This window comes from Pelodiscus sinensis, chromosome 1 (assembly GCF_052426305.1).
Source record: "Pelodiscus sinensis isolate ZL-2025 chromosome 1, ASM5242630v1, whole genome shotgun sequence".
NCBI lineage: Eukaryota > Metazoa > Chordata > Testudines > Trionychidae > Pelodiscus > Pelodiscus sinensis.
In genome coordinates, this window is record NC_143052.1 from 340,612,824 (window position 1) to 340,640,781 (window position 27,958).

Below are 27,958 nucleotides of genomic sequence, written 5' to 3' on the forward strand. Positions count from 1 at the left end.
GAGCGGGAGCAGAATAGTTTTTCCGGAATAGCGGCTGATTTTGTACAGTAGAGGATCGTTGCTTTTCCGGAAATTCAAGGGCCAGTGTAGACAGCTCGCAGCTTATTCCGGAAAAGCGGCTGATTTTCCGGAATAAGTGGCCCAGTGTAGACACAGCCTAGGTGTTAAAACATTGGTTCAAAATGCTTTACAAACTGGACAAGCTTCTGGATCTCAAATCAGGTTGCAAAGGCCAGAGAGTTATTAAGAGAAGTGGTAAATGCATCACAGCTTGAGACATTTATAGCCAGGCTCAGGGGCAGCCCTAGACTAGCTGCCAGCAACTGGCGCCCTAGGCAAACCATGCAAACCCCCACCTCCAAACCCCTCAGTGATATTGTGCCATCATTTGGAGCCCCATTTAACTTGGTGCCCTAGGCGACTGCCTAGTTCACCTATATGGATGGGCTGCCCCTGGCCAGGCTACACTGATTGCTGTACCAGGCAAGTCTGTGCCTTCAGAGGAAGGGAGTAGATCACTCAGTAGGTCTTGTCCGTCTCTAGCATCTATGATTCTCTTTTATCTCATGGATGCTCATCCTATGGCAACACACTTTTTATCGAGTTACCTGAGAATTTGAAGGCTTCATAGAATCTAGAGAACAGCAAAGGCCACTTGAAACGTGCAAAGTCCACCACTTCTTCCTTGACTTTTTTGGGGTCTGCTCTCTTCTGGGTATAAATTCCCTACAGGCAAATCAAACCAAAACCAGCATGAAACAACAAACCAAACCCCGGTTAAAGCTAGGAAGAGGTCCAATTAAAAACAATTCAGTAGGGCTACATCAGTTTCCACCAGCTGAAGAGCTTAAAGCCAAGCCATATCAGGATGAGGCCAACAGCTTAAAAAACGAGCAAGGAAAGTAGTGGAAGCCCCAGTATTTGAGGTATTAAGGGACTGGACTGGATAAAGCGATGGAAAATACACAGCAGGGAACAACCCTGCAGTGAAAGAGACAGCGGAAGGTCTGATCCAACGGGACCTTTCAGCCCTCGTGCTTGCATGAACAATACCGAGTGATGGAGACAAAGCCACAGGAGTCATAGTGCCTGATTCTCCAGGAGTATACATCAGGAGCAGTTCTACTTAAGTCCAGGAAGTTTCATGGGGCTCATACTTGTGTGAACAAGAGGAGAATTGGGTCTAATTGTGTTTTTTCTCAAAATCTGTTGTCATGAATGGAGTCTCTGCTCTGCCATCTCCCAAAGCTAGAAGGTTGTATTATCCAGAATGGATCTCTGAGGAAACCTTTGGCCGAGCTGTAGACTTGATTCTCGCAGGCTCCATTCAGTAAATCACTGGGTGTTAAGGTTTCCCATGTGTTTCTATGACACCTAGAACACTGGAGCCTCAAACCTGATCAGTACCTCTAGGCGCTGCCATAACACTCCCATATACAAGTCCCATGATTTAAGGGGACATTCTCAGAGAGTCTTACCCTTGAAATCAGTATCTGCAAGATCTTCCTACCATTCATTTCCTGCTTCAAAACTCAGTGCTACTTTTGACATGTCTCCCTCCTTAATTTGCGACCCAACTGGCATCAAGAATGGCTATGGACTCTGGTCTTTGCCCCTAGTGCTAACGTGAGGCTTGGAGGAAACAACTCTTTCTGTGTCAGCCTCCAATGAAACGTGCACTGAATCCCACAGGCTGATGCAGCCAAACATTCTGACACAGACCCTTGCTGAAGCTCACTCCCTGGCCTCTTTCTGACCAAGAGCCAGCGCCTACCTTTTTATGGGCTGCTATTATGAGCTGAGCCCATTTTTCCACCGTTTTGGAAGCCGTAATCTCTCTGTCAGGGATGTAGGAGGGGATTAAGTTCAGGAGTCGCTCCAGCACCATCGCCGCCCCATAGTCAACATAGTACTGCTGGGAAGACAGCTCGGCCAAGTCTTCTTCCTGGAGGAACCAACAAGGAAAGAAACTCCAAGGAGCGAGTCACTTTAAGCTCTCTTCTCCGGGAGCCTTTGCCGACACAGACTCATCACTGATTGAATTTCAATGAGACTTCACCAGTATCAATGGACTTTAAATCAGGCTCTAAATGATAAATATTTTCTTAACTACCTCCCCTTTCTATGGGCCCCACTTGCATTCAAGTGGGAGGAAGGCTGGGTCCCTTGTGCCTAGCAGGGATAGCTACAACTATTACCTGAATTGAAAATCAATGGATAATGGGGGAGTAGAGAAAATTCCTTTCTGAAAGTTGCTTATCAAAGTGTTACATCTCATACCAGAAGTGCCTCCTGAATGCAGATAACATCTCGTTGGATGCTATGGCCATCTTTGCCCCAGAGCTGTGTCTACCCTGGCAAAGTGACCTGCTGCTGGCAGCTGGCATCAGCAAGGTTTCGGAGCCAGCACTGAACAGTGTAAACACACAGGTACAGCCTTAAAAACAAGGAGGACAAAAGCATCCCGGCCCAGATCATTCCCAGAATCACAGTGGTATTTAGGTCCCGTGCTCTGTTGGAGGATCAGGGCCTACATTTTCAAAGTAACACGTAGTTTTGGATTCAACAATTTTTGGGTGCCTCGTTAGACATACCTAGAAGTGGCTTGATTTGCAGAAGAGAAGAGCACCTGGTGCTCTGCCAATCAGTCCTTTTTAAGGTCTCTCAGGCTGGGAACCCAAATGCTGAGGTAGGGAGACTCACTAGTCACATAGGGTATGTCTACACTACCCCACTAGTTCGAACTAGCGGGGTAATGTAGGCATACCGCACTTGCAAATGAAGCCCGGGATTTGAATTTCCCGGGCTTCATTTGCATAAGCGGGGAGCCGCCATTTTTAAATCCCCGCTGCTTCGAACCCCGTGTAACGAGGAGTAACAGTAGTTCGGAATAGGAACCTAGTCCGAACTACCTAGTTCGAGCCCCGTGTAGCCGCGCTGCACGGGGTTCGAACCAGCGGGGATTTAAAAATGGCGGCTCCCCGCTTATGCAAATGAAGCCCGGGAAATTCAAATCCCGGGCTTCATTTGCAAGTGCGGTATGCCTACATTACCCTCCTAGTTTGAACTAGGAGGGTAGTGTAGACATACCCTTAAGCTAAACTTTGCTTTGGGATGCTTATGTGCAGCTCCCACTGATTTCAGATACTTGGGGGCTGTGCACATTGATTTCCACTGTTTGTAGGTCAGCTCCTTTGACTTCATAGAATCATAGAACCATAGAGCTGGAAGAGACCTCAGAAGGTCATCAAGTCCAGCCCCCTGCTCTAGGCAGGACCAATTCCAACTAGATCAACTCAGCCAGGGCTTTGTCAAGCTGAGACTTAAACACCTCTAGGGACGGAGACTTGGATGAGAGTTGTCTGTGAGTTTTTCTGTGGCCAGCAGACCACAGTCTGCAGCTGCTGAGGACTCACCTTGTCACATCGGTACTCCCCGAACTTCACGCCCCGGACTATCTGCTGGTAGATGAGGTTGGTTGCCACGTTGTCTTCGTTCGGATTGTGCCAAGGGGTGAAAATCTCCTTCCTGAAGAAAAGCCGCCAAGGCGCGTTGCGCTCCTGGGCTCCCTGCTCTTTGGCGTACTGCTCGCACTGAGACACAGCGTCCATCACATGGTCATTGCCACTCCCCAGGGATGAGACCTGGTCAGAGCAGGAAGGGGAGGGGAAGGAACATGCTGATCACCATACAGGGCCATCCTGAGGGGAGCATGGGGTCTGGGGCAATCCTTCCCCAGGCCCGGGGAAACTCCTCTGCCCCAGGCCTCACCTTTCCTCAAGTCCCACCCTACTCCACCCTCTTACTTCCTCCCCTGAGCAATGCGGCCCGGGGAATTACAAGCGCTTGGCGAGGTGGCAGCAGGGATCCCCCCACTACAACATGCGTGGTGGGAGCCAGAGCAGCCCAGCCGCCTGCTCCACCCTGCCACGCTGCCCTCTCCCGGCTCGCAGAGCCCCGCTTCTCTGCGTCGGTGGGAAACGGAGGGCCCTGGGGTCAGGGTGCCCTGCTTCCTGTTGCCGTGGAGAAGTCAAGTGCCGCAGGGCAGAGCAGGCTGCTGGGCCACTTCCAGCTCCCGCCAGCCACGTGGGGGGTACAGGGGGATGACTCCTGCTGCTGTCATGCCAGATTCCCATAATCCCCCGGGTCTCTCCCATTCATAGGATGGTTGGGGCAGCTGCCACAAGGGTCCCAAAATCACAGGGCTTGGAGTGGCTGCCCTGATTCATCCTATGGACAGGACAGCTCTGTCACCATATTCTTAGCAGCAGCTTTCATAACCCATTAAAAAGAGAGACCCATCATGATTAAGTGGGATGAGAAAATGCTCTGCAAAGGAGCCTTTATTATTATGTATTATTTCTATGACTATAGCACTTAAGAGCCATAGTTAGGGGCCAAGCCCCATGGTGCTAGGTGCTGTACAAATACAGAGCACAAAGATGTCCCCTCCCCCTGCAAATACATCAGAGCTAGAGCCTATAAGAGCACCAGCTTCTCCTAGACGGATAGTGGGGATGTGAGGGTTAACCCAGTCCCTTCTCTGCCAGCCAACTCAGGTGGCCAGCCATGTAGCAGAGAACATGCCGCACCCTCTGCTACCTAGGGGTATGTCTACACTACCCCCCTAGTTCGAACTAGGGGGGGGTAATGTAGTCATACGGAGTTGCAAATGAAGCCCGGGATTTGAATTTCCTGGGCTTCATTTGCATAAAGCCGGCCGGCGCCATTTTTAAATGCCGGCTAGGTCGGACCCCGTACCGCGCGGCTACACGCGGCACAGACTAGCTAGTTCGGATTAGGCTTCCTATCTGAACTAGCTGTACGCCTCATGGAGTATGCAAATGAAGCCCGAGAAATTCAAATCCTGGGCTTCATTTGCAACTCCATATGACTACACTACCCCCCCTAGTTCGAACTAGGGGGGTAGTGTAGACATACCCTAGGAGCTATGGGCTGATTCTGTCTCCCTAAGGCCAGCTCACCCACCGGAGTGGTGTCTGAATGCTCCCATTGAGCCTTGGTTTGCAGGTACGATGCTGCCATTGCTTGCGCAGGCTCCACACCTGTGCTCGGAACATTTGACTGAAAGCCAGACTGAGTGCAGTCAGCCAGACTAAGCAGGAATGGAGGGTTACCTCTCTCCCCAGATAATACATGGGTACACGCATGCGCAGCAGGCCTTTGAAATGGATGGGAGGGTTTCCAAGGCTGACCGGGCTCTGTCCAGGCTTATGCAGTGGAATGTTAATTTGTATTATACACTTCACCCACTAGGAGGCGCTAGGTGCAGAATGCCTTCTTTAAGCTAACTCCAACCATATCCGGCATTCCATTAATGAAGCGCATCTGGTACAGGACAATGACAGTTTATTAGAAGTAGAAGGAGTCACAAAGACAGGCTGTGGCTATTGACTGACTGCATGAGATTTTATTCTCTGAAGGTGTGTCTACACAGCTTCCTAAACTCGAAATAAGATATGCAATTTGCGCTACGCAAATTAGGTATCTTATTTCGATTGTATTTTGAAACAGCTTATTTAGAAATCTGGCGCATCTACACAGCACCAAATTTTGAAATAACCTGCTATTTCGAGACATCCCTTAACCCTCACGGAACGAGGGCTTCGGGGATGCCGGAATAGTGCACCCTTTATTTAGAAAAATATTTCGAAATAAAGGGCGCGTTTAAAAGACACTGGGTAGGTATTTTGAGATACCTTCAGTATCCCGAAATAGCCACGCTGTCTAGATGTACCCTGACTGTTTTGCCTTTTCATTAGCGCTGACCTTTACTCTTAGTGCAATGTATCTATTGATAGTCCCCCAAAATTCATTACTGACAATAACAGCATAATGCCCAGATCCTCGCTCCAATCACAAGACAAAATTCGCCACCCTGCAAATACATATTTTATATATCAAAAAAGAGCCACTTTCCCCTTCTTTGAGAGGTCTGGGTCAGCATGTACCTTGTCAAACAGCGCAATGTAAAGCGAAAACCCAAATCGGTCCTTCAGGCTGATCTTGTCAGCTAACGAATTACAGAGCTCTTTAGCAGTAGTTGCAGAGTCAGTCAGCAGCGTCTTTGTTGTCCCGTCCATAAACGTAACAGGCAGCATGATAGGTTTCTTGGACTTGGTTGCCTAGGAGATCAGGGTCAAACTTTTGAAGGCATTTGAACTTGAACTATTTTCCCATTTACAAGTTTATCTCCCAACAATCACAGCACCTTTTCTGGCTCCATCTGTAATATTGCTGCTATACACTTCTCCACAGCATAATGCAGTATTGAGTATTGGAGAGCAGCTGCAAATCCCAGATTTTTTAAATTAATATGGTTAATTGTCAATGGGTTCTTTTATTCTCTTCAATGGATACTGCATTGAGCCCTGGATGCATGTGCAGCATTTAACCTCTGCTGAGGCGTGGATAATACCCACTACCTTGAACTATGCCTCCTTCAAGATACAAGAAGATGAAGAAGAGTTCAGCCAAGAAGAACAGTAACAAAAAGTTTGAAAATTATGTGGCTGATTCACATGTTCTCTATGAGGAAGAAATCATTTCTGCTTCTGAACAGCTAATCCTCAGACACAATGTCCTGCTGCTAAGGGACTGTGAGAAAATGCTGAAACTTCTATCAGGGTGGAGAAACTAAGGCCCTGGGGCTGGATGTAACCCTCGGCTTCCTTGGATCCAGCCCCCGAGGCTCAGGGCTCCTCCCCCCAACATTGGGAAGCATGTGCTGGCACTCCAGCCCCTCCACTGCATGGCTGGAGCACACAAAATCGACTAGCCTGGGCCCCTTAGGCTCTGGTGTGCGAGGGCAATGTGGAGAGTGTCCTTCTGCTTCTCAGTTGGGGGGACACATCAGTCCCTGGAGGGTTTGTTTTTTGTTGCTTCTCTCTCGTGCGAGGCCCCTGACTCATTCAGCGACCCCTGACCCAGAAAAGGTTCCCCACTACTAGAGCTGGAAAGGAACTGTCTTCCATCTCCCACCAAGCATGGAAGACAAACAGTTCCACACAGTTTGTCAGGTTTATGTTGAAAAAAATGATAACCTGAAAACCAAACTTCACGACCACTGAGAATATTGTTGATTCCCGTTTTCAGGCATCAGGGACAGAAGAAAAATTTTCTACCAAAATCTGAAACATTCAGACAGAAATGGGCATCCTCTAATGCAAACTTCTGGGCAGTCAAAGGTCCCTTTCGACAAAATTTCAACCCAACCTTTCTGAGGCGCTGTTTGTTCTAAGGGATTCGGCTGCTCATACCTGTAATTCTAACCAGCTGGGCGGCTGTGTCCTAGTCCCATTTGCAAATGTCCTCCTCAGTCTCTCTTCACAATAGGGAGCGTAACCCGGAGGACCCCCATTGATGAAGTTCCTTAAATACTGTTGGCAAGAGAGAAAGTATTGGTTACACGACTGACAGCTGCCATTGGCTTCAACACAGGTCCATGGCTCCATTATGAAGACTGCCCACCCAAAATAGCCAGAAAGGGAGATTAAATCAAATAGACCTGTAGGCAATAAGCAATGAGGAGACAAACTCTGAATTAAACTCTGAATGGCCAAATCAATTCCCTGCCATTGCAGAAAGCTTGGGCATTGGTGCACCTTGGTCTCGCCCATTCACTGAATGTGGTTCATAATAGTTCAGTCTCCCGAGGGCTTTAATACAGGTTAATGGGCTTGAGGGCACATAGTGGCCATTCAAGTCAGACTAGATGATTTGGCGGATGCTACTGACTTTAAACACTCTGACACAGTGAGTATGTCTGCACTGGAGCCGGAAGTGGAATTCCCAGTGTGCGGAGACGGACTCGCACTAGTTCAGGTCAAGCTAGCATGCTAAAAACAGAAGTGAAGCTTGCGCAGCATGAGCAGCAGGATGCACTAGTTGCCTGCATCCATGCCTAGCATCTCAGATGTGATCTAGTACGTGCCTAGCTAACAATGTGACAGCAACACTTTGCTAGCTCGATTAGAACTGGCATGGGCACATCTCAAGCTGGGAATTACTGCTCCTGCTCTAGCGTAGACACATCCTATGACACACTGAGACAATAGTTGGATACCATATTAATACATTAGACAGGTGCTCATGTACTTAAGATGTTTTTAAAACATACATTTGAAAGAGGTCCAATCAAGGGCTCTAGGAACTTCACCATCTATTTAAAATGAAACCACATTAATTTGGAAAAAAAAATAAACCCAACGGCCTCCCCAAAATGACAGACAGAAAATACTCTATAAATAACTTAGACACACAGCTCTATAAAGCATAACTTGGATACTGTATACATCACTTTGCTGGATCTATACATCATAACTTCGAGAGATGCTCTACAAATAACATAGATAGGTAAACTGACAGATGGAGAAGATGAATGGTAGCCACTCCATAGTTACAGCTGCAACATTGTACATTGTACACTTTATTTCGGCATCACCTCTAAAATAGACACCCACAAAACTAACGACTTTGGCATAGGTGGTAAGGTTTGGGACTGATGCAGAATTTTTCTATTAACTCTGAAATAAATCACAGTAAGTCTTCCAGGTTAATGTACAGGTTGCACCTCTATAAACCAGAACTCTCTGAGTTGACAACATCCGTGGTCCTTCTGCACCACGGATGTTCCAGGATCAGAGAGTCCTCGCATGGGGGACCAAGAGCCCAGTGGTATGTGGGGGGGGGAGGTGTGACGTGGGGCACAGCTGGGCTGCAGAAGGGTCCGGGAAGCCCGGTGGGGGAGAGGCAATATGGCACTATGCAGGGGGAGGGGGAGCGGCCGCAGTATGGTGGGCAGAAATGACTTCCCCTGGTCCAGAAAAATCCCTCATTCAGGACCAGTCAGGTCCCAAGGGTGCTAGACCAGGGAAGTCCAACTGTACCTTCAAAACAAGCATTCACCAAAAATCTACTAATATTTTGGCCATTTTATAGTTAAAAAAAGGAGAATGACGGAGACAAAATATAGTTTGCATCCCCTTAACTAGTTTCTAGCCACTAGGCTGCCTGGCCACTGCAGGCCCTATCACATGGCAAAACGGAACTCACCTTGTAATACCAATGATAGACAAATGTGCCAATGCAGCACATGCATTGATGGAGTGTGAAGAAACCCCATCTGCATGTGCAAACTAGCCTTTGTATAGTCTTATGGAGTAACTGCACACATAAACAGGCAGTCTGGATGTGCAAATCCTACTTGCGCAAGAATATGGATGTTTGGCTGCCTGTAGGTGCCTTTTCTTTGCAGAAGCAACTCAGACACATGCACTTGGAAATTTGGCCCCCAAAGTCCCTGCTTTCTCACATACAGACACTGCAGCTGTTTTCTTGGAGCCCTCTTCTGTGGGAACAATCTGTTTGTATAGCAGCTTCCTTTAGGACTGCTAATTACGGTATTCTTGGCTATTATATGCAACACAAGAGAGCGGGCCAGACTGCAAAGCTGGGATCTGAGGGTATGTCTACACTACCCCGCTAGTTCGAACTAGCGGGGTAGTGAAGACATACCCTGAGCATCTCTAATTTTCAGGTGTGCTTGGATCAGCTCATTGTAGAAATTCAGATCAGCTGTGAAGTTCGGCTCTAGATTTGGATTCAAATTTCTGCTAGGCCTTGAGATCCAAGCTTTGGTTTAAATTAAAAATACTATTCCCCAATCATTGATTCATATTTATAATTAGATGATTTGCTTAGAAGAATAGTCTTTTGGGTCCCAGTTCAGCAAACTGCATAAGCACTTGCTTAATTTTAACTTAAGTTTAACTTCAATGAGGCTTAAGCACGTGTTCAAGTTCTTAGCTGAAAAGGGGCTTTTATTATACAACAGCTTCCCTTTCAAATCAGAACCCATATGGAAAGGGCAGTCATGACACAGTTAAAAGAGCACAGTTCTATCTGCTTTGAACTAAACCAGCATTGTGAAAGGAAACGTATAAGTAGACATGCCAGGAAAATGATTAATAACATTCACGCTTCACCTTCACAAACTTTTCAGAAGGAGCAAAGCAGCCTACGCACAGTGACATCAGGATCCAGCCTCTGGCATGGCTGCTTTTGGAAGGGTTCTGGGTGAGCTGTTTGCAGATTTGACAATAGATTTCATCCCTGCAACAGAAATCAGGATTAGATCCCAGCCATTTTATTCAAAAAAATACCATTTCCCTCTCAGTGGGTCCCTGATCCATGGGAATCTTTCTAATAATTTCAGTGGCCTCTGGATTAATTTGCTCCCTTTTTCTTGTGAAATCTGCTCTCAGGTTTGCAAACTAGAAGTTAAAGGAGCTGCTTTCTGTCAGATGGGACATAAAATCAGACCCTGACAGCTTGGTAATTAAAGGTCCCATGGTATTAACCTTGTTGCTGTGGCCAATTCTAACTCTGATAATTACATACCTCCCACAGAAATACTTGCAAATGCAAATGAAAATGGCATTTCTCTACGCTTTGGCTAAGATCAGGGTCAGTGTATGAAGGTAGGGCTGCAGGAGGCAAACCCCCAGCCCTGCCCCTTCTGTCCAGGCTCCACCCTCCATGGGAATCAAGCCTCACCCCCTAGCACCTTGGGGAAGGAGGGTGGCGCATTGCCCTACCCTCCCCGGCCCCAGAGCATGGGGAGGGCAGGCAGCGTCAGGACCAGTCCGAGCCCTTTTGGCGCCCTGGGCCCAGGCATGAAGCGCCGCCCCCGGGTGTACGGTGCATGCGCGGGTCCACAGCCCCCAAGGAGCGTGGGCCTGTGCGCACGGTGCATGAGCAGGCCGGCCATGGCTGCTGGCGTGGGCACACAGCACGCCGGGCTGTGCTGGGCCCCGTGGCTGTGGGAGGAAAGGTGCTGATGGCCGGCGCTGCAGGGCCGGCGCTGCAGGTGCCGGACACGCGGCTCCTAATGGCAGCTGTAAGGGACGCCACGCGCCCCTTACAGCTACCATCAGGCGCCCCCCATCAGTTGGCGCCCTGGGCAGCTGCCCGGCTCGCCCATGCCTCTGTCTGGCCCTGGGCGGCATGAGGTCTGAGCCTCCTTGTCCTCAGAGCACAGGGAGGATAGGCGCTCGGGGGCAGCAATATGCCTCCAATATGCCTACAGTAGATATTCTGAGAGCAGAGTCTGGGTGGGGCTAGGCTGGTGGTTTGGGAAGACAATGCCTTACCCTGCCTATTATACCCACCAACCCTGGCTGAGATCTTCCAAGTTACCTAAAAAAAGCTCCGGAATTGGGTATCCAGACAACTTTGAAAGTTTCAGCTTTCTTGTGCTGAGTTGCTGTGTAGTATTGATGTGTCCATTTAAACCAGGCATGTCCAAAGTCCGGCCCGCGGGCCAATTGCAGCCCGTGTTGCGGTTTAATACGGCCCCACAGGTAATTTGGCAATATCTATCTTTTATGGCCCCCAACGAATCCATATGTATTGAGATGAATACATTGTAAAATCTCAGTTAATGTCAGTTGGTCTAAATCAGTTATAAATATATTTGACACAACATGTATACTTGGTGTTATGTTCCTGTTCATATTTTTTTAACTTAAAAGTTGACAGACAACCTTTATTACCAATAATATGTAATGTACTTTACAATGTTCCTGACATATATTTCAGCTTCCTGGATTTTTTTTTCATCTGGCCTTCAGATATGAAAGGCAGAGTGATTTAACACCTGTTTAGATTTGTCATCCATGTGACGAAATGAAAAGTATGCAGTTTGCAATAAACTTTGCATAAAATAGTTAATTTGCATTTAATTTTAATGGTTCAAAGAATGTCAGGCAAAATGGTCGGCCCTCACGCATGTTCACTTCATCAAATCTGGCCCTCTTTGAAAAAAGTTTGGACACCCCTGATTTAAACCAATGGCAGCCTCGATCCTAGTAGCAGCCTAGTGGCAATCTCTTGTCAGTGTCACTGTGGCTACATATAGACTGCATATCTCTGTCGACAGAGGGATGCAAATCATGCACATTGAAATTGCTAATGAAGCAGGGATTTAAATATCCCATGCTTCATTAGCATAAACATGGCTGCCACTTTTTTCTGAAACAGAGTTTTTTCGAAAAAAACCCAGCAGTCTAGATGCAGATCTGTCGAAAGTAAACCCTTTCTCAACAGATCCTGTAAACATCATTTTTTGAGGAATACAGGATCTGTCAAAAAAGGGTTTATTTTTGACAGCTCCACGTCTAGACTGCCATTTTTTTCGAAAAAAACCCCTCTGTTTCGGAAAGAAGAGGTGGTCATGTTTATGCTAATGAAGCACGGGATATTTAAATCCCTGCTTCATTAGCAGTTTTGATGTGCCTAATCTACATCTCTCTGTTGACAGAGAGGTGTAGTCTAGACACACCATGTTCTTTCAACATAGTTTTTTGTATGCAATAAAAGAAATTTAAGAAAAGAAGACTCTGCAATTTAGGAAGTAATAGCTTGGATAAAAATAAGCAGCAAAATGAATGAATGAATGAATGAATGAATGAATGAATGCTAATAGCTGGGAAACTGATCCAAAGTTCATTAAAGTCTATCTCAGCCTTTCTGCTGACACCTATGGGCTTTGGATCAATCCCAAAACGAACATCTAACAAACATGATGGCAGCCTAGCCCTGATCATACAGGGGAAGAGAACTCAGGGTATGTCTATACAGCAAAGTTATTTCGGAATAATGGCCATTATTCTGAAATAACTATGTGAGCGTCTACATAACGGACGGCTCATTCCGAAATGTTTAAACCTCATTCTGCGAAGAATAACGCCTATTTCGAAATAAGGAGTGTGTAGATGCTCCACTGCTATTTCGAAATAGCCCCTCACCAGGGCCATTCTAAGTTATTCCTCCCCAGTGCCTCCTGGGGCTCTAAATCGAGATAGCACGTCTACATTAGGGAAGCCTGCTTTGAACTAATTTTGAGGCTTCCCTATAGTGTAGACATGCTATTTCGAAATAATCTCCTTTGGAATAACTATTCCGCAATAGCTTATTTCGAAATTAATGTGCACTGTAGACGTAGCCTCAAAGAACAGTGTAGTAACCGAGAATAACTGGAAAAATAAAATGAGCACAATCGTCGACTCTTTGCACTGATTTCTAACCTTAATGCTGGTCTGAGGATGCCATTACCAATAATGAAATGCAGCTTCTCCAAGTTGGAGGTGGGTCGGTCTTCAAGCATGCTGTTGCCTTGGAGGGTGGACTCACCATCATGGAGTCTCTTTGTCACCTGTCAACCAAAGACATTATTTTTCTTCTGGATATCTCGTTGCTATGGTTCTCCCCTCCTACATCCCATGCTTCTGTGAATGGCTGCTCCCCCAGGCAGGACTCTGATCTAGCCATGACAGTTCCCAGGAAAACTCCCTCTCCTGTTTATTCAGAGGGCTTCAATTTTACCCTCTAACTGAAACGTAATTTGGATGCTTCTCTTTTTTCCACAACAGGACCCGTACGTCACAACTCTGAGCCTTGCCCTCACTCAAGTTAACTCTACTAGAAGGCAGTGGAGTTACACCAGACTATAACTCTTCTCTATTTAAACATCATTAAATAAATAATAACATGATTAAAACATGCTTCATGAGCCAGACTCACAACACCGTGGCTGTAAGAGTGTCAGCATATCTATGGTTATGATCAGGGCTCGACAGACAATGTAATCTACTTGCCCGTGGCGAGTAGATTACACCCCGGAAGAGCCGGAGAAGAGCGATCTGCGCACGCGCAGAGCACCCAACAGCACAGCTGGTGAGTGGGGCGCGCTGCTGCTCGGCAAGCTCTGGTTATGATTCTTATTATTGATTTCCTCTGTAAGCGCACATCATTGAATCATACACACATTGAAATGGAAGGGACCTAGAGAGGTCATCTAGTCCAGTCCCCTGCACTCATGGCAGCACTAAGTACCATTCCTGGCAGCTGTTTGTCTAACCTGCTCTTATAAATCTCCACTGATAGGTATTCCACAACCTCCCTAGGCAATTTATTCCAGTGCTTACCCACCCTGACGGTTAGGAAGTGTTTCCTAATGTCCAACCTAAACCTCCCTTGCTTCATGTAAGCCCATTGCCTCTTGTCTTATCATCAGAGGTTAAGGAGAATAATTTTTCTCCCTCCTCGACGTAACAACCTTTTAGGTACTTGAAAGCTATAATGTCCCCTCTCAGTCTTCTCTTTTCCAGCCTAAACAAACCCATTTTTTTTCAATCTTTCCTCATAGGCCATGTTTTCTAGACCTTTAATCCTTTTTGTCACTCTTCACTGGATTTCCTCCAATTTTTCCACATTATTCCTAAAATGTGGCACCCAGGACTGGACACAATATCCACCTGAGGCCCTATCAGGGCACTATTTTGCTTACAACACTCCTGTTAATAGATTCCAGATTTTTTTCTCTTTTTTTATACTGCTGTTGACTCATATTTAGCTTGTGATCCACTATGACCCCATATCCCTTTCTGCAGTACTCCTTCCTAGGGTGTCATTTCCCATTTTGTAGGTGTGCTACTAAGGCCTTGTCTATACTTACCAGAGGATCAATGCTCCAGTGATCAATCTTCCGGGGTTTGATTTAGAGGATCTAGTAAAGACCAGCTAAATTGAACACTGAGGGTGCCCCCAATGACCAGGGTACGCCTTGCAGTCACGAGGAGTAAGGGAAATCAATGAGAGAGTTTTTTCTGTCGACCTTTTACTGTGGGACCACCCCAGAAAAATCAATGTAAGGTACATCAACTCCAGTTATGCAATTGTCATAGCTGCAATTGCGTATCTTACATCAATTTTCCCTGCCAGTGTGGACCTGGCCTGTGTGTGCCTTTCCAAGTGGAGTACTTTGCACTTGCCCTTACTTAATTTCATTCTGTTTATGTCAGCCCAGTTCTCCAGCTTCTCCTGATCATTCTGAATTTTAATCCTGTCCTCCAAAGCACTTGCAACCCCTCCCAGCAGTATTATAATCTGCAAACTTAATAAGTAAACTCTCTATGCCATTTGTGCCACCCAGCTGCAAATAATTTCCTCTCACCTCTTCAGTCAGTTTGGATTTCTTCTTAAGAGTCAAAGAGACCAATTTGTGCCGCACACTGTTCTTCTTGTGGCCATCTATGTGAGTGCTCTGCGAAGAAAGGAAGTACTGCCTTATTCCCGGGACAAACACAGCCTTGCAGAGTGGGTTTCTTGTATTTCTGGGTCACCAGTTTTTTGAAATGGTGACATTTCCAGTGGATTCTGAGCTCTGATTTCATATTTCTGAGAGATGGGCTAGTATCAAACCCTTAGATGTAAACTGCTTCAAACCACTGGTACCTCTGATTTGGATTTCAATTTTGCAGCTGACCTCTGTCTCTCTAATAGGTCAAATCAAAACCTGAATCGAAATGACTTCAAATTTTAGGAAAGTTTGACATGAAGGCAAATTAAAGCTCAAACCCATCTCTAATACTTAGTATACAGATTAGAAGCAGAGTGTGTGTATGAATGTCCATCCATCCATTTAAAAGTCTAAGAGGGGTAGCCATGTTAGTCTGTAAGGGTATGTCTACACTAGCTCCCTAGATCGATCTAGGGAGGCTAATGAAGGCGACCGAAATTGCAAATCAAGCCCAGGATTTAAATATCCTGCGCTTGATTTGCATGTTCCCAGTAGGTCGCCATTTTAGAAATGGACTAGCCCGAAGTAACTGCCCGTGTTTACACGTGGCAGTGAAACAGGATTCCGATTTAAAGCCCTTAAATCGAATTAGCTGGTAAACCTCATGTATCTGACGAAGTAGGTCTTTGCCCACGAAAGCTTATGCTCCAACACTTCAGTTAGTCTATAAGGTGCCACAGGACTCCTCGCCGCTTCTGGTAAACCTCATTGCAGAAGGAACACCAGCTAATTCGAGTTAGGGCTTTAAATCGGAATTCCATTTCACTGCCACGGGCAGTTATTGTGGGCTAGTCAATTTCTAAAATGGTGACTGGCTGGGAACGTGCAAATTAAGCGTGGGATATTTAAATCCCGGGCTTGATTTGCAATTTTGGTCGCCCTCGTTAGCCTCCCTAGATCAATCTAGGGGGCTAGTGTAGACGTACCCTAACTGAAAAAACTTAAAAAACAACAAAAGGTCCTGCATCACCTTAGGGTATGTCTACACTACAAAGTTAATTCGAACTAACGGACGTTAGTTCGAATTAACTTTGATAGGCGCTACACTAGCGCTCCGCTAGTTCGAACTTAATTCGAACTAGTGGAGCGCTTAGTTCGAACTAGGTAAACCTCATTCTATGAGGACTAAGCCTAGTTCGAACTTACTAGTTCAAATTAAGGGGTGTGTAGCCCCTTAATTCGAACTAGTGGGAGGCTAGCCCTCCCCAGCTTTCCCTGGTGGCCACTCTGGCCAACACCAGGGAAACTCTATTGCCCCCCTCCCGGCCCTGGACCCCTTAAAGGGGCACAGGCTGGCTATGATGACCGTGCCAGGTGCAAGCCTGCCAGCACCCAGCCAGCAGACCCTGCACCTGGCACGGATCGACCAGCCACCCGATGCCCCCCAGCCCTCCCCCTCTTCCCGGGACCAGGCTGGCGGCTCCCGGGAGCTTGCCCGGGACTGCAAGAGGACCGCCTGGTCTAGTGTGGACATCGTGGACCTCGTCCACGACCTCCACACTAGGCACAGGAAAGTGGCCATCTAGGGCAGGAGAGCTGCCAGCCTGGCCACCCAGGAGCAGGTGTGCATGAAAATCAAGGTGGTCCACTGAGACCCCCGACCCTGAGCTTACAATGGCCGTCCTGGGTCAGACCAAAGGTCCATCTAGCCCAGTAGCCTGTCTGCCAACAGCGGCCAACCCTAGGGACCCTGGAGGGGATGGACCGAAGACAGTGACCAAGCCATTTGTCTCATGCCATCCATATCCAGCCTGCCACAAACTTTGGGCAGGGACACCACTCCTACCCCCTGGCTAATACCACTCCACTGGACCCAACCTCCATGACTTGATCTCACTTCTCTTTCAACTCTGTTCTAGTTCTAGCCTTCACAGCCTCCTGCAGCAAGGAGTTCCACAGGTTGACTCTTTGCTTTGTGAAGAACAACTTTCTGTTACTAATTTGAAGCCTGCTACCCATTACTTTCCTTTGGTGTCCTCTAGTCCTTCTATTATGGGAACTAATGAAGAACTTTTCTTGATGCACCCTCTCCACCCCACTCATGCTTTTATAGACCTCTATCCTATCCCCCCTCAGTCTCCTCTTTTCTAAACTGAAAAGTCCCAGTCTCTTTAGCCTCTCTTCATATGGGACCTGTTCCAAACCTCTGATCATTTTAGTTGCCCTCCCCTCTCCCACCCTCTCTCTTCCCCTCTCCCACCTCCTTTTCCCAGTCTTCCCCAGTTTTGTTCAATGAAGAGAGATTCTATTTTTGACCACACATTTTCTTTATTTTGTACATCAGGAAGGGGGGTAGGGAAGGGTAAGTGGAAGGAGGTGAGGGAGGAATGGGGTATGAGCCCCCGATGGGGAGGACTGGGCTGGCTCTGTGGGCTTCTGGGGGTGGAAGCTCTCCTGCAGCCCCCCAATTGCCCCCTCTCCCCAGATGGCAGCCTGTGGCAAGTGCAGCCGGTCTGATGGCCGAGTGCTGTGACGTGCCCAGTGTGGGCACTCAGGGCACTCCAAGACAGGACTGCTTTGCAAGCGGGGCACCCCTGAGAACTGTCTGTCCGGGGTGGGGGTTGGGTCCCTTTAAGCACAGCCCTCGGCTAGCCTGAGTCAGCAGCTCCACACTCTAAGTCCTCCTCTGATGCCCTGCTGGCACTGCTTCCGGCCATCCTTAACCCCGGTTCAGGGTCCACTTAATGTGGACATGCTAGTTCGAATTAGTAAAACGCTAATTCGAACTAGTTTTTTAGTCTGAATGCGTTAGTTCGAATTAGCTTAGTTCGAATTAACTAATTCAAACTAAGTTAGTTCGAATTAGCACTGTAGTGTAGACATAGCCTTAGAGACTAACAAAAATGCTCATGATACTATCTACATTTTTATTAGTCTCTAAGGTGCTGCATAGGGATGTAAGCGACTAGTCGAGTCAGTTCTTGACTAGTCTCTTCCTCCCACCCTTGCTGCCTCTGATACAGAGGCAGCAAGCGGGGGAGCAGGAGCTGGTGCTGGGGGTAGCTGACTTAAAAGTTGGTTCTCCTCAGCGCCATCTCTGCAGAGGAGGCAGAGGTGCAGCAGGAGAAATGGCACAACTGCTGTGCCTCTGTCTTTTAAATGTAGTAAGAGCCCCATGTGTGCGAGAGGGGACTGCTTGAGTCTCCATTTGCCCTGGGTTCCCCGCTGCGCCTCTGTCTTTTAAATGTAGTAAGAGCCAGTTGTGGCCACGGCTGGCTCTTGCTACATTTAAAACGCAGAAGTGCAGTGGGGATAGAGAGCACCCACCCCCGCAATCAACTAATCGATGGAAATTCTATTGACTGCTCAATTAGCTGATTAATTGAAATTTAACATCCCTAGTGCATTTTTTAAGTTCATCCATCCATTTCTAATTTAATCTAGCCTGGTATTCATGCCACCCAGAGAAATAAGAACATTAGTATTCAAGTGGGACAGTTTGTCTCTGATATAAATACACTGTTACATTTTACTTCTTGTCTCGAGGGGCTCTATTGGTGCCACAGCCTCCTGAAATATGCTCTTCTGTCCAATGAAAAAATAAAAAATGGTTAATGATACAGAGCAAATCTTGATTCTTCATGTATATTTTAACATAACCCAGTGTAGATTACTTTCCTCGTGAGCTTTAATGAAATTGCTACAGTATATCTTTGTTTCTGGGAATGTGACAGGAACCAGGCATTTTATTTATTTACATCTACAAAAAGTGTTAAACAGAAGTGCCTGTTCCTAAACTCTAGAGGACCTTAATATAATTGACAAACATATCTAAGGGCAGTGGTTCCATTTATCATATCCTTTTATCAGCAAGCCAAGCCACTGAAAATGTCTTGCCACCTTGTACAAAGCAGATTCTCAAAGACAAAGGCATTTAGCTACCAGAATGCAATGACCAGTGATCTATCTAGTTTGATGTCCTGCTTATGGCAGCAGCCAAAGATGGATTCTTATGGTGAACATAAGAATGGCCGTACTGGGTCAGACCAATGGTCCATCCAGCCCATTATCCTGTCTGACAACAGTGGCCAATACCAGATACCCCAGAGGGAGAGAACACAACAAGTAATCCTCACGTGATCCCTCCCCTGTCACCCACTTCCAGAGAAACAGAGGCTAGGGACACAATTCCTACCCATCCTGGCTAATAGCCATTGATGGACCTAACCTCCATGAATCTATCTAGCTCTTTTTTGAACCCTGTTCAAAAAAGTCCTAGCCTTCACCACATCCTCTGGCAAGGAGTTCCACAGGTTGGTGAAGTGTACTTATCCCAAAATAATCTCATGGTGCAATACCATTTACCATAGGAGTCATTTTCTCCTGACCCCAACAGCAGTTGAAACTCACGCAACAATTCCAAACCTTACTGCTCCTGCACATCTAATACAAATATATGTTCATTTAAATCAAACCAAAACACTCCATCACACACACAATTCTTCTCCCCTCTGGGGAGAGGATGAGAGAGAGAATGAACCACACGTGACATGTTAATCACATAGCTTAACACATTAATAATCATAATACCTAGTTTTGTTATGAGGTTGAGGGTGATAGAAGAATCTATATGGACTAGAATTTATACTTTGAAACATGAGGGCTGATAGCTTTTGTAGTTTTCTTCTTGCCAGCCTAGTTGCAAATGGAACTTACAAATCCATTTGCCTCAATCAATCCCATCAGCAACTTGTTCACAGATAAATTTCTACTTTAATGAACTGTACATCAAGAATACTGGCTCCTTTACAGCTATAATGTTAAAGGAAAGAGAAATCTCACCTCTCCTTCCCCCTGCAACGCCTGTAGCTCCTTTTTATAGGTCTTTTTCCCTAGAGTTTCATAGATTTTGGTCATCACTGGAATCTTCTCGCTGCCGTCGCTCATAGCTGTATGGTATTTAGGTTCAGGAAGGTCTCCCATGAAACGAAGGATAGTGATCCAAACCGCAAGTGCTGCCTATTTGCAATAAAGGTGTAATTTATAGAGTTCTTGACTTGGTCTGGGTTAATAATAATTAATTGCATGCATTATACTGTAATAAAGCTGTGACTACCAGTGACTGGACCCATCCCAGCATTAGATACTTCATGACAGCATGGATAATACTTAAATCCTCTGTTCCAAAATCACAGGCCTTTGCTACCTCTCATTAAAGTTGAGCATAAATGAGAAATGTCCCAAATTAGATAATAAAAAAATGGAGTCCTTGCCTGCTCAAAAAAACAATCAGACTTTGTATTAGTACCAAAAAAGAATTTCCTACTAAGTTGAGGTTTTCTGTCCAATCATGTCTTAAACTCATGAACTGAAAGGCCAATAGAATAAAAACAAAAAAGGAGGATAGAAAAATCCATCTTGTTATTTAAAGTAAGACCACTAAGGAGTTTGGGCACAATTCTCCTATTCAGTTCTTGTGCACATCTTGTATATGTGGCTCCCGGCCCAATCCCTAGCAGACACAGTGGGCACAGTTAGAGTGTGTCTCACCACAGACATCAGAAATTGAATGGGAATGTGAACTGACTTCCTACCTTGGCTACATCTACACTGCAAAGTTTTTACGCAATAACCTGTGGAGTGTCCACACCTCAAATGTGCTTTTGCACAAGTAAATTGGCAGTAAAACGGCAAAAGAGAGGGCTTTTTCCGGTGTAGGTAAACCTCCTTTTACGAGGCATAACTCCTTTTTGTGCTACAGCTATTGTGCAAAAAGGCAAGTGTGGACGATCCACAGGGTTTTCTTGTGCAAAAAGAGCCTATCCGAAAAAGCACTGGTGATCTGATGGCCATTCTGTGAATGGCCATCAGAGCTTTCTTGGGCAAGAGCGTCCATGCAGTGCTCAAGCACATTGCAAATGGTGCACCATATGAGCATTGTAGAAAGGGTACGGCTACTTGCCCAAGAGAAAGAAGCCATCAGTGAATGTTACACAAGGCATCCAATGGCAGGTAAGAACTTTTCTGCTTAACTAACTTCAGATTCTTGCATTCAATTGGATGAACTCAAACAGGTGTCCTAGAAATGAAGGGCTCCAAAACCTATTACTGACCCCTGAACCAGCCAGCCCCATTCACATGTCCAGGACTTTTATGGAATATTTCCTGACTCACCAGCTGGTCTCCTTCATCCTCGTGGTACAGAAGGGGCTGCTTAAGAGGCCGGCGGACGTACGTGTGTGTTGTTGTGCCTTGGAAGTAGGTGGCTGCAAACTTTGCAAATTTGTACTCTGAGAGGTCTTCCTCCTCTTCCTCGGGGAGGGGCAAACTTGCATCTAAATCCTCTTCCTCTACCTCCTTTTGGGCTCGCTCAAGGTCCTGGAGAAGGAAGAAAATATACACACCTGCTATAATGCCTAAGCTCTTTTACCCTGCACTTGACCTTGCTCCTGGTTCTGCCACTGATTTCAACAGGGCCAGGATCCATTCTTTGGACAAGAATAGGCACACGGGACCCATCCAACTGCCTTTGAAACCAGTGATTTCAAGGCATGCTGGATCAGGGCCTACGTAAGGTCTGGAGATACTTCTTTCTCCTGAAAAGAACTCCTGCATGGGACAGATGCCCAAAGGCTGCAGCAGAAGCAGCACATGTGAACACATTGGAAAAGGGATTATGAAGAATGCTCCAGATTAGGACAACAGGGTGATGATGCTGAACCAAGATGGGATGGATCGCAATCTGTCCCAATATGCTACCCTAAGCAACACCAGTAAGCCCTGTCTATTGCTCCATTCTCCGAGCAGTACCTCAAAGCCATTGGGTGCTTGTCCTTCTTGGCCTGGTAGAGAAGAAGTGGTCCCCAGGAATCCAAACATTTTGTCCACCATATCCGAGTCATTCACTGGCTCATTTCGGGCCTTCTCCATTTTGTCTAAGAATTCTTTCTTCCGACGGGTTTCCTCCTTTTCCTTCACCTCTCGCTCAGCATCTTCCCGGGCCAGCTGGGCAAGGCGTACCTAGAAGAGAAGAGTTACACTGACTAGAGTGCATTCTCCGGCAAGCTAGACCTAAATTCTGCAGCATGGACCCTTGGCTTTGGAAAGGAAGGACAATCTTGGGATTAAAGCACTAGGTTGAGACTTAGAGGATGTGGGATGAATTCCCACTTCTGACTTTCTGTGCAATCTTGGACAGTGCACTTAAGTCTGAGTCTCAGTCTCCACACCTGCAAAATGGACACATTGATGCTTCTTGCTCCCTTCTTTTTTCTATTTAGAATGCAAGGTTCCAGGTGCAGGACTTTTACTATATGCATGTACAGCACCTAGCATAGTGGCAATGTTTCAGTCTAAAGTTGGGGTCCTTTATGAAGTCCCATAATACCAAACAGAATAATCATATTCTGTGGTACTCTGGTGTCAGGCTGGAAATTCTGTGCTAGTTTCGTTCAAGTTAAAATAATGAGGGTTTTACTGAATCAAATAGGAACAATACAACAGGATGGCAAGTCCTCATCCTATTTATTAGGATGCTGCCTTCAACTGACTTTACTCCACCCCTACTCTTTTCTGCAGGAGTCGAATCAGGCTTGTGAAATAAAGAGAAGCCAAGAAAGAGAAAAGTCAGAACGTACTTGGTGCTTCTTTTCTGCTTCCTCTTTGGCTTTCTTGGCACTCATTTCCTTCCGAAGCCGTTCCTCTTCTGCCAGACGAAGCTTCTCTGCTTCCAGACGGCGGCGATACTGGGAAACAAAACACAAGTGGGCTTTTGAAAAGGTGTTTAGGCCTTTTGCCCTACTAACATCCGGACCATAGGAACACGCCGTACAGACGTGAACACAGCTCTGTCCCTCGGTATATCTCAGGAATATGAACGTAATGGGTGTCAGCTTCTAGTCAGAGAAAGGCTACCAGCTTTCACATTGCTTTCTGGTTTTGATTCCATTCTGTTAAGAGCTTGAGGACAGAACTGGTGTTCTACATTCCCTTACAAAGAGTCAGTGGCTTATGCTAGAATGATCTGCTTCTCCTCTTTGATATTTAGAAAACTGACCAAGAGGGTAACCATAGACCTTTTGTATCCTGGAACAAACATTGAAGAATGTCCAAGCTAGCTTTTACATACATGTTAACTAACTCCAGTTAATTGGCAATAGATTAACTCCAGGTTAAAAAACCCTACTGTAGACATTCCCTTGGACAGAGACTCTGACAGCTAGACAAAGGTTGTAGGCAGTGCTTTTTTTGTTTTAAAAAAAAAAAAGAAGTGCCAGTACTCTAGGGCAAAAATTGTTGCGCAAAAAAAAAAAAAAAAAAACCCGCAAACAGCAGTGGGACTGGCATCGCCCTTTTAAGAGACGCAGCGCTCCTTTAAGAAACGTGGCTGTTGTCCATTTTCATTTCAGAGGTGCCGGTACACTCCATTCTTTCCAGGTAAACTCTGACTAGAGATCAGAAAAAAAGCACTGGCTGTAGGATGGAGGCTATAGAGACTATCAGACTCTGGGGAAGCTAGCTTTGTTGGCCCAGTTAAATGGCTGCTCCATCACATGTGCTAGCAAACAGCATTTCATGCATGGTACTTACTTCTCCCTTGAGGCGCTTATACAGCCTCCGGGCAATCATACCCCTGGCATAAGCCTGGACAGTGAAGACAGCCCAAAGGCGATGGCGGAAGGCCCTGCGCACCAGGAAACCCCGGCACCTTGCCTGGAACTCAATGATCCGCCTGCGAGCCATGTGGTACTGCGTGTGGAGCTTGCGGGAACGGTAGAGGGCCTGAAGCCTGAGGAACCCAATCCTCATCTGCAAAGGAAACAAGAATAAGACACTCAGCTGCTGAGGGCCTGACCTGCCATAACCAGATTTACCTCGCTCGTCTGCCGTCTGGGCAGCTGAAAATACAAACCTGCTGAAATCAGCAGCAAGCAAAGAACCTCACAAAAAGCAGGGGGAAGCTGCCATGAGATGGCAGAGAAACAAATGGCTCCTGGATTGGGGGCCTGATCCAAAGCTCACTGAGTCAATGGCAGTTTTCCTCCTCACCCTCCATAGGCTACTGATCCCAGCCTTAAGGGGAACAATGAGCCCTATCACTTCTTACATGCAGTCTCCTCCCCAGGACAGTGGGTATCATAGGCAGGGGAAGACATTGCCCCGCCCATGCTCCACCGGAGACCTCTAGCTTCCCTCCCCCAGCCTGCTCTTGCGGTGGCAGGCAGTCCGGAGGATGCGCCAAGCTGCTTCTCCTCCCAGGGCCAGGGCTGTTGGCTTGGCTGTGGGGGGCTTTCAGTAGGCATTGGGCAGGCATGGCCTGCGGTGGCTCGGGCTGTGCCTCCCAGCACTCGTCTCTGGTGCTCTGGGACCAGGGGAAGCTGGGGCTGTGCTGCCCGCTGGAGCTCTGGAGCTGGAACTGGCTGCAGCCGCACTGTTTGCTGGCTCTCCGGAGCTCTGGGGCTGTGCTATCCTGGGGTGGGGGCGCAGCATTGTGGGGGAGGGGTCTAGGCAGAGGCCAACAGTGGCCCAAGTAGGGGTGGAGCCTTGGGCAGAAAGGGCAGGGCTGGAAGGGTGAGCCACTGCCCATGCTCCTCTCCATATTCCCCTTGAGAAGTTTCACTTTCAAGATCCCCCTGATTTAGGCAGATCTCAGGGCAGTCAGAGGAGCAAGCGCCATCCACAAGGAGGCCCATCCTCCCCATCTGCCTCCTGTCATGGCTATTCCCACAAGAAATTCTTCCCCAGTCAGGCGATAACGGATGCTAGGTTGCATGGGAGATGATACTGCAGAGAACGGCCATCCCTTTGGCCCCGCCTCCTGCCATCCCCAGCCTGCCCCCGGCACATTTCTGCAAGCCACAGGTCATGACACACCCTCCGCAGGTCTTCGGTAGAGTTGGATGCAGGGGGCAGAAGAGGGTCATGTATCACGCCGACTGCATTCTCTTCTTCTGTCCCACCCTCCCTAATGAGTTCTGGGATCTGCCATGCTTAGGGATGCTCTGGGGGCCATGTGTAAAGATCCAGGACACCATACCCTGTCAGCTACCTGTGCTGTTTTTGATCGGGTTGTGGAGGGGGGGTGCTGTCGGCAAAACATGGCTGCAGCGAAATCTGAGGAGCAAACTTGGATCAAGTGTATTTCCGAGAACAGAGCTACACCACTTCCATCAGCTCTACTAACAGCCCTGAGAAACAATATGAGACATTCAGGGCTACAGGTGACCAACTGCTGTAAGATGGGTCTAACTCATGGCAAAGGCGTGAGGAGGACAACCGAGAAGATGGTTGCTTCCTTTTTTAGAACAGAGAGCAACGAGAGTCCAGCTATCCTTCTATCCACTAGACACATCAGCCAACTCTCCTCCCTTTGATCTTTCCCACTGGGGGTGGTTTAACTGGACTGAAAAGAAAATTAATATCTGGATCCTAGGCAATGAGGCCAAGAGCGTAAAGGATAATCGGCAACACTTACAGCATCGTAGTTCTTTCTGCAGTTGTGTCCCCGCCAGTATCTCTGAATGATCAGGGCTGAATGACGCACTTTCAGGAAATTAGACCTGGAAAGACATTTCAGATGCTTGTGCCGGTCTGCTGGGAGTTAGCGTCACCTTGGCCCACAGGGAAAACCGGATGTCTCCTTCACTGACTACAAGGAAGGCAGCTGGCGTAACCCCAGACCTCTTGAACTCAGCACCTAGGGCCTGTGCTTGTGTTTCTTACCCCTTGTCCTCCTCTTCCCAGCCCCATGCCTTGCATTGGCAATCGTCCTCACTCTCTACCCTCTAGCCTTAGATTTTAATCTTATCAGAATAAGGATTGTGGGGCAGATCTGCAGCTGGTTCTGGGATCAGGGTAGCTCCATCGACATCAGAGGGCCTATCACCGTTGACACCAGGTGCGGATCTGGCCCCCTCTGTCTTCTCTATGTTCCAAGAGGTGTATAGCATGTTTGAGGACCGGATGAAATAAGAGCTCAAGTCCAAGCTCACACGGCAAGCCAGTGGCAGAGCAATACTCCACGTTGCTTCTTTAAGGAAAGGACTATGTCCCAGAGTCCTTGGCCATAATTTTCTCTTTACACCATATTGTTATACCATGTGCTTTACACGAGTTGTTTTCCTGCTGGCTTTCAGTGGGAATAGCCGTACGGCACCCTGGATTTTGGGATGAGTGTCACTGTCACACCGTATCACTCTTTGCTGCCAGAAGGCTGAATATCACCTCTTTAATCTCCCCAGGCCAGCTGCACTGGAATTTTGCCATTGACTTCAATGGGGGCAAGATCTGGTGCAGAAGGTCATTCGGAATAGTCTACTAGTATAACTAACACTGGCCACTGAAGAGTGCCTCTGCCGAGTATAGAACTTATTGTGGACTGAACTCAAGACTGCCATTGTTCTATACATTGGCAACTTGAAAATACATAGAATCCTCGAACACTAGAACTGGAAGGGACCTCGAGAGGTCATCAAGTCCACTCCCCTGCCCTCATGCAGGACCAAGCACATCTAGATCATCCCTGAGTGGTGTCTATCCAACCTGCTCTTAAATATCTCCAGAGATGGAGATTCCACAACCTCCCTAGGCCATTTATTCCAGTGTTTAACCACCCTGACAGTTAGGAAGTCCAACCTAAACCTCCCTTGCTGCAATTAAGCCCATTGCTTCTTGTCCTAATCATTTCCTTCATGCTCTGAGAAGCTCCAGAAAAATGTCAACCAATGAGGGCTTTATCTTGCTCACTGCAAGCTAAAACAATAGGACACAGACACTGTGAATGGACAGAATGAGTGAATGTCACCTGAGGCAAAGAGGACATTGTTTTAGCAGAGCGCCATGAACCGGAACATGGTGTGCTAGACAGTCGCACTAACAGGCCCCTCCCCAGTATTCACCAGGCATTTCCAGGCAGATATACCTGTCTTTAAACCCACGAACCACCTTCTGGATGAGGATGACCTTGTCTGTGATGGCCTTGTCCCTCTCAATCTCCAGCAGCATATCATGGTGATCCTGGGGAATGAACCACCACAAGAGTTACCCTGGGATCCGTGTCAGGAACGAAGGTTTGGTATATGGCTCTTCCCCAGAGAGGTCCTTGCTATCCCAGTTAAATCTAAGAATGTCCCAGTTTACAACTCATGACGTTTGGGCTCTACGGCACAGCCACTGTCCTTCCGATCAGGGAGAACTGGACTCAGATCTTTCCAGCTCATCCGTGCCATTCTTAAATGTGCCAGAAGGGGGTCACTGTTGAACATCACTTCTTCATTCCAAAGGGAGCATACACTGCAGGGCTTAGTAATTTTGTGGCTCGCTGGGGTTTGGCTCACTACACTACCCGGTGAAGGGCTAGTCGAGAGAGTTTGTGGCCGTGCACACGATTCAGTAACGTTTCCCACCCACTTTGCACAGGTACTAGTGAGTACACGAGAGGCAAGACACTGGAAAAGCTGGGAGCAAACTCCAGACATCCTAAATCTTGGTCCACTGATGTGACTACTAGACCTTACTCCCTCCTTCAGTAAAACACAGCAACTGCAAAACCTGAACACAGTCAAGAAAGCTGAGGACAAAACAGGACCCCTTCTCTCCAGGTTCCCTTGCTTTAGTGGAATTCTTTCTTGGTAGCTGCAGGAGCTGGGTGCATGCATACAATGTTGCATGTTTCCTGTTTTATCCGACCTTGCTCTGCCCTTCAGAACCTGTTTCCCTATTTCCTGCCTTGACAGCTGCAGGGTACTGATAACGTCCTCTGGAAAGAAAAGCTAATGGGATGCCAGGAGCAGTTTCTAAGAAATAAACGGGGAAATGTTTAAAAATAAGTGAACAGGATTGCATCTGAGAAAGCCC

The 27,958-nt window shown here is 47.1% G+C and overlaps 1 protein-coding gene across 3 annotated transcripts in view; it reads right to left on the reverse strand.

The window, feature by feature from the left end:
* Window positions 1-27,958, reverse strand: part of MYO7A (myosin VIIA) — a 184,870-nt gene that overhangs the window by 32,924 nt on the left and 123,988 nt on the right. For all 3 annotated transcript variants that reach the window (XR_016348571.1, XM_075919509.2, XM_075919508.2), the window contains 15 exons: window positions 27,024-27,118; window positions 25,578-25,662; window positions 23,693-23,911; window positions 22,741-22,848; window positions 21,914-22,123; window positions 21,278-21,481; window positions 19,946-20,122; window positions 15,038-15,127; window positions 13,110-13,237; window positions 10,008-10,134; window positions 7,281-7,400; window positions 5,973-6,146; window positions 3,417-3,644; window positions 1,775-1,945; window positions 609-726 (listed from right to left, as the gene is read on the reverse strand). Coding sequence is in view for 2 of the 3 variants with exons in the window: in XM_075919509.2 (XP_075775624.1) it covers window positions 609-726; window positions 1,775-1,945; window positions 3,417-3,644; window positions 5,973-6,146; window positions 7,281-7,400; window positions 10,008-10,134; window positions 13,110-13,237; window positions 15,038-15,127; window positions 19,946-20,122; window positions 21,278-21,481; window positions 21,914-22,123; window positions 22,741-22,848; window positions 23,693-23,911; window positions 25,578-25,662; window positions 27,024-27,118 (2,254 nt within the window). In the remaining variant the exon portion in view is untranslated. The remainder of the gene's footprint in view (window positions 1-608; window positions 727-1,774; window positions 1,946-3,416; window positions 3,645-5,972; window positions 6,147-7,280; window positions 7,401-10,007; window positions 10,135-13,109; window positions 13,238-15,037; window positions 15,128-19,945; window positions 20,123-21,277; window positions 21,482-21,913; window positions 22,124-22,740; window positions 22,849-23,692; window positions 23,912-25,577; window positions 25,663-27,023; window positions 27,119-27,958) is intronic.